Genomic DNA, 9,354 nt, shown 5'->3' on the forward strand with positions numbered 1-9,354 from the left:
AGTGGTATTTCCATGCAAAACACCAGCACGTTGAGCAGCTTCCCAATCCAAGATATAATGCATGACGTCTTTCACAAGGTGAGCTGCTGAATTTTGCACCTGGTTCCATAATAATGAATTCCTTGTTGACCATAATCTCCATGCACAGGCCATTACAAAGGTTTTTCGAACCTTGTCTTAGGACTTAAAAATCTACAGTAAAAAATTATAAAAATTATTATTAGGCTGCAAATCTCCCACTCCCCCTAACCTCCAAACTTTCTTGGACACATGACAATACAACAAAGTATAATTGACACTTTCATCTTCATGACACCAAGGATATTTAACATCCACATTCACACCCTTTTGCCTTAAGTTATCATTTGTAAGCAATATATTTCTATAAGCCTTACAACAGAAATCCTTCACTTTTAGAGGGACTGAAATCACTAATTGGACTGGCAATTTCTTAGACATACAATATTTTTGGAAAAACGCCATTGCGATTGACATTTTCTTGATCAATTTTTTTTTTCTCTTTTCTACATCACATTATTTTTGTAATTTGTTTCATCTTTGTATTACGTTGGTAAATTGTTTTTTATTAACATTATTATAATAATTAACCTGGAATTATAGTGATTTATTTATGACATAGCTTTATAATTTAAAATGAAAATATAAAAACAAACGTTATGACCATTAAAAAATTTGATACACTAGTGATATGGGCATTAAAAAATATTTGAGGGGAATGAATATAAATTTCTTTTTCACTTTTTTTATAAAAATTTAATTTTAATCCAAAAATTCAACCCATTAATTTAATTTTAATCTTATTCTAAATTAAACTGGTTGTAACAGTATTTCGCCCAAAATGAAACACGGCTTTCAAATTATGTTTCTTTCAAAATTCAAATCTCATAGCCCTGCGTCGTCCTTGTTCCCTCTTCATGCTACGTACCTTCAATATCTCGAATATTCAAACAAGACATTGAGAAACAAGGCTCATCGCTCTTCAATCTCAACCAAGAAACCGACCTTTCACATTCCCTGCATTTTTAATAGAAAATTTTCATGTTGCATCAATTCTAGGCAAAATTCATCGTTTGTTTAATCCATTTTTTTGAGGATTGAGCGACGAAATTCCTCATGGGAAAATTATTAAGAGAATAATTTTCCTCAATTTATCCATAGAAAGGAAATCCTACCAAAACTGCTCTGCCGCATCTATCTCAATTGTTAAGTTTCTATTTCACCTAAGATTTCCACTTTCTGTTCCATTTTTCTTATTGTGTTAATTCTTCCTTTGGTTATTGCAGAAAAATGTCCAAAAGGAAATATAAAAAAAATCTAAGTAAATTTCATTTGTTTGTCAGAACTCTTACATTGTAAAAATTTTAAATTAGAATATTCTCCTTTCCTAGATTATGGTTTCGTCGTAATTCAAGCAGAAGCAGTTATTGTTTGGTACTAGTTTATTATTTGAATTATGTGGGTAAGCTGGAATTGGACGAAAATTGAAAATGCATCAGGGAAAAGGCACCAACATTCATGTTTCTACTTGTTTGATTTGTTGTTTACTAACCATTGATTCCCTTCTATTCAATGTTTTCTTTTTGTAGCCTCTAGAAATTAATTAGTTCTTTGCTTTCCTTTATTTTGTGGACTTTTGGCAGGCACAGCAGCACAGATTCTACCATGTCTAATCTTCAGAATGATCCACTTTTACAAGTGGAAACGACCAGTCGATCCCTCCTGTATGAGTTGCAGGTTTATGAAATTCCATGATAAAAGATTCCATATATTCTTTTACTTCAGATTATGAACGTTGTTGATTACTATTACTAATATTATTATTATTATTATTATCACTGTCACCATCATCATTAGCATCATCATCATCGTTTTTATAATATATTTTGAAAATCAGATCATTTGGGAAGAGATTGGGGAGTCAAATACTGATAGAGATAAAATGCTGCTTGAGCTTGAACAAGAGTGTCTTGAAGTATACAGAAGAAAGGTGGATCAGGCAAACAGGAATAGAGCTCAACTAAGGCATGCAATTGCTGATTCTGAAGCTGAACTAGCTGCTATCTGTTCTGCTATGGGAGAGCGACCTGTACATATGAGGCAGGTTAGATTGAAGTAATGCTGAATTTTTTCCCCATGTTATAGTTAGAAGTTAATAATGTGGCTTATTTCTAACTAAAATTTTATATCCAGGTGGTTTAAAGAATTATGAAGTAGAATTTCATTTTGAATTTCTTTAACACATTAAATTACCATTATTATGTTTACTAGCAATACTCCATTTGCGTAATTTGTGTGATGAAGCTAAACTAAAGCATGCAAACAAGTTCAAGTTCCATAGGATGGTTGAAACCTCAAAATATCATTTGGACTTCTATATCTTCAAGTCAAATATTTGCATCAAACTCTATCGGAACTAAAAATATGCAAATGTATTCTAAGACATCAAATTTTTGAAAATTTTGACAATGCTTTCACTTTGTTTAAAATGAATTAATATGTTATTATTGTATAAAAATCAAACATGAAAACTCATAATGCCTTTCTAAATATGACTAAATATATACTTATATCCTTGTACTATTTCATAATAGCCCATTAAATATCTGAACTAAGATTGTAACTGGTTGAATACCTAAACTTACAAAAATTATAATAATTGAAAACAAATTACCTATATCATTGATGATTTATAAAAAAAAGTCAAAATAGTTTAATATATTGCTAATTGTACTCAAAATTTTAAAGAATTTTTATAAAATGATAAAATTATACTGGTCTAATTTTGTCAATTTATAAAAATTGAAAGGATAGTTAGCAAAATTTAGAGTACAGTTAGCTATTTGAAGAATTAACTTTTACTTTTTTTCCTATAAATTATCAATAATATGACTAGTTTGTGTTTAAGGGTTTTGATTTTTATGAGTTTAGTATTAAATAGGTTACAATTTTAGTTTAGGGGTTTGATAGGTTAATTCTAATTAGTATAGGGGTCTAAGTATATATTAAACTATCTCTGAATCTACCCCTTCCCAAAAACAAAAAATTTAGTCTTTTCCACTAATAGCATACACGTTTTAGACAAAGTAGAACTTTGGTCAGGCCAGCCTGCTTTTTTGTTTCTTCCTTAGCAACATTTTATAAAAATTTGAGAAATATAGTTTTCAATACAAACTACGATTACCTGGTTGGGCTGGCTCTCTCTCTCTAAGTTCGTGTTATTGCAGGCTGAACAAAAAGTTGAAAGCTTGAAGGAAGAACTTCAGAGAATTATTTCACAGCTTGATGAGATGCAGAAGAGGAAATTAGACAGAAGAAATCAATTCCTTGAAGTTTTAGAGGAAATACAGAAGATCTCAAATGATATATATGAGCCTGCTATTCATATGTATGTTGATGAAACTAATCTGTCGTTGAGAAAACTTGAAGAGTTGCACAGGCAGTTGCATGCACTTCAAAAAGAGAAGGTTTGAGTTTGTTAGCTTTCTCTTTCTGTTTCACTTTCTAATTTTATTTATTACTTCTTACTATTATGACTAATTGATCTTTTTTCTCCATAAAGAGTGATCGCTTGAAGCAAGTTCAAGAGAATCTTGGTACTTTGAACTCACTTTGCTTAGTGCTTGGTATGGATTTCAAGCACACAGTTAAAGAGATTCATCCAAGTTTTGGTGGTGGCACTGAAGGATTAAGGAACATAAGTAAAGATACAATTCAGCATTTGGCTACTGCAACACTAAAATTGCAAGAAATTAAAATACAAAGAATGCAAAAGGTAATGTTTATATAATTTTAAGTCTACTTCTCATCCAAAAGTAGGATCAACATTGTGTCATGAATGATGATAGCTGCAAGACCTTGCTACTACAATGTTGGAGCTATGGAATTTGATGGATACTCCAACTGAAGAGCAACAAATGTTCCAGAATGTTACCTGTAATGTAGCTGCTTCAGAACATGAAATCACCGAGGCAAACACTCTATCTGTGGACTTCATCAATTATGTGGGTAGCAAAGATTCTAAATTGTTTGTTTTTTTTAATTCTAACCTCTTCGTTTGAATTCTCTTAGAAGTTTAGATATTTAATCTGAAAAAAATTCAAATTGCAGGTTGAGGCAGAAGTCTCTCGGTTGGAAGAGTTGAAATCAAGCAAGGTGAAGGATCTTGTTCTGAAGAAGAGGTTAGAGCTGGAAGAGATCTGTAGAAAGGCACATATTATTCTGAAAGTAGATACTGCAATAGAATATGCTATAGAAGTCATAGAATCTGGTATTTATCTTTATGATATCACATCATTGTAACTTTTAATTCTAGAAGCACTTTTGCATTTGTTGCCCATAGTTCCATGATATTGCAGGAAATTTGGACCCTGCTGGTGTTCTTGAGCAGATTGAACTTCAAATTGGTAACATTAAGGAAGAAGCTTTTAGCAGGAAGGAAATCCTTGAAAAGGTCGACAAATGGCTAACTGCATGTGAGGAGGAGTGCTGGCTTGAGGAGTACAACAAGGTCACGTGTCCAAATCATCTGTTTACATGTTTAATTCATAATTTCTTAATTCTATTGCTTAGTGCTCACTTGGTGGCATTGTGCAGGATGTAAAACGATACAGTGCAGGGAGAGGAACACATCTTACCTTGAAGCGTGCCGAAAAAGCTCGTACTTTGGTTAATAAACTTCCGGGTATATGCCCTTACTGTAGTTGACATCCTACCTCTGGCAGATGTGATTGGATCACCTAGGTTTTATTTTTGGCACATTAAAAGGCTTCACAGGAGGTTGCCCTTTTCATGTGGTCCAGGTATGGTCGAGGCATTAGCTTCAAAAACCATGGCATGGGAAAAGGAAAGAGGCACTGAGTTATTGTATGATGGTGTAAGTTACTTTGGTCAAGTTTTGTGTCATGACTACTTGGTTTCATTAATTTATTTGTTGCAGATGATCACTTGCTTTTGTTGCATAATATTTTGCTGAACTACTTACTAATAAAATTTTCCAGGTTCGCCTTCTTGACATGCTTGAAGAGTATACCGTATTACGCCAGGAGAAAGAGGAAGAAAGACGGAGGCAACGGGTATGGACCTATCATTTACTTCACATCTTACCAAATTACTTTTAGCTGAGCATTGCGTATGTTAATTCTAATTCTTTGGCATGTATCATGGATTTTTTGTACATAGGATATTGCTCACTTTAACTTGTCTTGGTTGTTTCTCTGTTCTAGGATCAGAAGAAATTGCAGGGTCAGCTGATAGCAGAGCAGGAGGCACTTTATGGGTCAAAATCAAGCCCTTTGAAGGCTCAAAGTGTGAAAAAAGCTCCTAAAGTTTCTACCGGAGGTGCAAGCAACAAAAGACTCTCCCTTGGAGGAGCAATTGTGCATTCTCCTAAACCTGATTTAATTCAATCCAGCAAGGCTACACCCCATTCACGTCCTGGAAAGAAAGTTGACCAAATCCACCAATATGACCCTTCAAATAACCGGCAGGATGACAGCTTTTCAGTATTGTCAGTTGGTAAGGTCTTTGAAAATGTGAAATTACATGTTTACAAATGGAGTTGGTAACCACAAGATTATTGCTAAAATATTTTCTTTTTCCTTTCATTTTCATTTTCTTTTTGTTGAAGATGATATAATTGAAATTGAGCAATAACGGCTTGCCATTCTCCCTCGAGGTCTGGGAAAAACAACAAGTGGTTCTTCACAATTCTTTAATTGTTGACTATTGAAGAAGTAGGTTCTCTCTTTAAATTTTTCTATTAACAATGTCAGTAACTTATGCTAAAAAATGACAAGAAAAGCCTTTATTTATTCACAACACAAATTCTAAGGCAATTGTAAAACTTAAGACGACCTGTATTGCAACAATACTTTGGACTATTGACAGTTGCTGGAACAAAATAAAATGAAAAGAAAATCATGAATATTGCAAGGATTGGATATTTGTTGGGATGGTTAAATAGTAACTAAGGAGTTCTGCTATTTGTTTTTGCATGCTGGAAGTTCGTTGTTTAACTTTTTGTTGCTTCCTTTTGGCTGTTTCATAGGTAAGAGAGGGTTGGATGTTGCTGGTCTTCATGCTAAAAAAATTTCTTTCAGAACTGTAAATGCTCGTGAACCAGAGTCACTAATGCTGCGGAAACCTTTCTCACCCATCTATTCCACATGATCATCAAAAGCCAACATCTTAGAAGATATGATCATAGAACATTTTGAGCCCTATAAAAAGACACTTGCAACCCTGTCCTTTACTGCTACCCCTTTGATAACTTCCATTGCAGATGAACAGAACAGGACTCCTAAGGCAATGTCGATCCCTATGCCAAAAACACCTTCCACTTTGTCTGTTCCTATGCAAACAGCTATGACCCTAGCCCCTCCACCAGCTCAATATGGTGCTAGTTCAGCAGAAGAGGTTCCCGAAGTAATTGAGTACTCATTCGAGGAAATAAGAGCTGGATTTTTTCTTCCCGGAACTCATATTAAGTCGATCATAGTATGACACTGTTAAGCTCTGAGTTATTTGCTTAGTTCTATACTTCTATGGGATAAAAAATTGTGGTTAGAATTTACCATAGTGTTAAAAATATTTTCTGCAGACGAGGTTAGATTCAATTGAATATCTTTTAGGTAGATGTAAGTGTGCATTTGAAATGAACATAGTTTCCTCAGCTTAATAGCCTTATGATTTTTATGGAAAACTTGCTTACCTGCTTTGTTCTATAGTTTTGGGTATAAGTTGAAAAATATGGAAACAGTTAAATGCTCTCAACTGTATCTTTGGTAACATCATTACTTGTGTTATAAATTGAATCCTCTGGCACTGTTCCTACAACAATGCTAGGTGTTTCTTTTGAAAGACATATTAACCTTTTGGCACAAGAATACGTCCTCTCCTGGGTTCGTTACTAACTGAATTAAAAAAAAAAAAAAGTAAATTAAAATTTTTAAAATATTTATTTTTTCTACGATAAAAATTCATTTATTAAAATTGAAAGCCCAATACTTGAATACAAAGACGAGAAATCCAATATAATATTTGCTTTGAAGACCCAATGCAATTAAAAAATCCAAAAAGAAAACTCATGCACCGGAACCTTGGGGACCTAATTGGAAACAAACCTTTAGCAATAGGAAAGCACAAACAAAAACCCAATTGGGCATCTTTAAGATTGGAAAAAAAAAACATGGAAAAAAGGGGAAAGAGTGTCTTCGGTCTCCCTGTGATTGGCCTTATAGTCCTCTTCATTTCAAGCTAAGCATTGAGTAAACTCTCATTTGTGCAACACGATACTCTAACGAATTTCCTTTAGCAACTGCTGTAAGCAAAGTATTGGTCATAATTTCTTTGGTTTTCTTATGCATGTCAGACTAATATCCCTAATAGACATTGAGGTAAGTACCTATGATAAAAGAATTAATAATTGATTTTAATTTCATATAATTTAGGTTCATGTCATCAATCATTGTTCTCAAGTAGATGTTGATCTTAATTTTTGGCAATTGAATTATGTTATCAACTCTAGCCTTAAGGTTCATTTCGTAGTCTAAATTTACTCTTGAATTATCGTGAAAAAACCAAATAATCTCAAATAAGGAAAGCACAATTTGTACTCAAAAGTAATGATTTTATTTAATTTTTAATGATAGTTGATGAATAAATTTCAACAAAAAAAATTAAATTTAGAATTTTTTGTTTTTTAATTTTAGAGAAAATTTAATCTCTTAATCAATTAATTTTCTATAATCAACATATGATCTCAAGGTCCATATTAATTATAATTTTCTACAATTTAATTTCTTATTATTAATATCTGATCTCAAGATCCATGATGATTTTAATTTCCTGCAATTTAATTTTTCTTTTATAACATCTGAGCTCAAGGTTTATATTGATTTTGATTAAGATTCATATTATTTTAAATTTCATGCAATTTAAATTTTTATTATCAATCTTTGATCTAAAGGTTCATGTTGTTCTTAATTCCTGCTATTTAAATTTAGTAAAAAGCCAAATTTGCTCTTGAACTATAGGAGGGTTAAAAATACGAAAAATTATTTTTCGATCTAAAATACCTTTGAACTATCATTAAAAGATCAAAAGTGCCCAAATAAAGTCAAATAAATTGAGTAGAGTATTGCTCAAACTTTCATATTATGATAAGAGATAATCTTATTTATCATTTTAATGATAGTTCAGGGGTAAATTTGGACATAAAAAATTTTGGTATTTTTCGCCTCCTCTATATAGTTCAATGGAAAATTTGATCTTTTAGCTATTTAATTTCTATTATAAACCTACAGTCTCAAGGTACATGTTGATTTTAAATTTCCTATAATTTGCTTTTTGGAACCTAAAGTTCATACTAATATCTGATCAATTTCCAAACAATTAATTTATGTGTTTAGTAACCTTCTTAAAAAGGCAGCTAATAGCAGATAGGTATTGATGTGACTGAAAAATAGAGTTATGTTGTGATTGGTTAAACCTGCAAAAAAGAGAATATGAGATGGTTGGCGCCTACGGCAATCCCTCCGACGCTCAAGTCAGTAAACTAGAGAATATGGTGAGTATAAGGAATTGTTTAGAACTCAAGAGTAGTTGTGTAAGAATTGCGTACTTTTGTCTCTGTAGTCATTAACTTTTATACTATAAAAAGATGGAGTTAATTATAGTATTTCTTAAGAATCCGCCTTGTGCCAGCTAATTGATAAAGGATCCCCCTGCCTATTTTATTAGTGATCCCGTGATTATAGGCGTAATGGAGATCTGCTAGATTGTGCCTGCTAATATTAACTTTACGTGGAGACTCGGCCTATCCAGGAGAGGTTGAGTTTTGATGAAAAACCGGGTGCAATGGTATTTGGGTCTTCCTTTCTACCGGTGGGACCGCATATCAGTTTATCAGACCCTTTCCATATGACTCTATCTTATGATGACGGCTCATGGCTTACTTTGGGCGATTGTTGTGTAACATCAGAGGCCTCCCGCTGGCCTTTGATTCTTCAAATTTGAAGGTGATAGTTATCTTCACAAATTGAGGCACATGACTAATTTAGATTAGCCTTTTCTTGTTCACGTCGTGTCGCCTGCTCTTGCCCATTAGTGATGGTTGCCCTGTTTTCTCGAGCTGCATTTAAAACTTGCCATCGAAATTGCCCTATAAGAACTCTTCTTCTTCTTCAAATATCACTTTTGCTTACAACTGTCATCTTTGCTTTAGAAAAGACTCGGTCCTCCTCTTTTTCATACTTCCTCACTTTCATGGTAATTTTTGTTTGACTTTTTCCTTTTAAAATGAATAGGAATACTTTCTCTTCTTCTCTTACTCCT

At 33.0% G+C, this 9,354-nt stretch overlaps 1 protein-coding gene across 3 annotated transcripts; it reads left to right on the forward strand.

Annotated features, from left to right (window-relative positions):
• Window positions 1-873: 873 nt before the first annotated feature.
• On the forward strand, window positions 874-6,856 carry LOC110631275 (65-kDa microtubule-associated protein 3). Of its 3 annotated transcripts, XR_006348420.1 has the most exons (14): window positions 874-1,223; window positions 1,662-1,755; window positions 1,916-2,122; window positions 3,246-3,485; window positions 3,581-3,793; window positions 3,867-4,022; window positions 4,129-4,288; window positions 4,377-4,528; window positions 4,615-4,702; window positions 4,821-4,894; window positions 5,019-5,093; window positions 5,244-5,535; window positions 5,648-5,753; window positions 6,068-6,208. XR_006348420.1 is itself a non-coding variant. In XM_021779044.2 (13 exons), the coding sequence occupies exons 2-13, from the start codon at window positions 1,684-1,686 to the stop codon at window positions 6,187-6,189; spliced, it is 1,851 nt and encodes a 616-aa protein (XP_021634736.1). In that variant the 5' UTR covers window positions 874-1,223; window positions 1,662-1,683; the 3' UTR covers window positions 6,190-6,856. The 3 variants fall into 3 exon arrangements, 2 of the variants coding, with proteins under 2 accessions (XP_021634736.1, XP_043806095.1); XM_021779044.2 differs by lacking the exon at window positions 5,648-5,753 and having other exon boundaries at window positions 6,068-6,856; XM_043950160.1 differs by lacking the exon at window positions 5,648-5,753 and having other exon boundaries at window positions 1,662-1,742; window positions 6,068-6,855.
• Window positions 6,857-9,354: the final 2,498 nt, after the last annotated feature.

Source organism: Manihot esculenta, chromosome 14 (assembly GCF_001659605.2).
Source record: "Manihot esculenta cultivar AM560-2 chromosome 14, M.esculenta_v8, whole genome shotgun sequence".
In the NCBI taxonomy this organism is placed as follows: Eukaryota; Viridiplantae; Streptophyta; class Magnoliopsida; order Malpighiales; family Euphorbiaceae; genus Manihot; species Manihot esculenta.

Coding starts and splice junctions, on each gene's coding strand:
- LOC110631275 (XM_021779044.2), top strand. CDS start 1,684: ATGTCTAATCTTCAGAATGATCCACTTTTACAAGTGGAAACGACCAGT. Junction 1,756..1,915: donor CCCTCCTGTATGAGTTGCAG/GTTTATGAAATT, acceptor TTTGAAAATCAG/ATCATTTGGGAAGAGATTGG. Junction 3,794..3,866: donor AAATACAAAGAATGCAAAAG/GTAATGTTTATA, acceptor GAATGATGATAG/CTGCAAGACCTTGCTACTAC.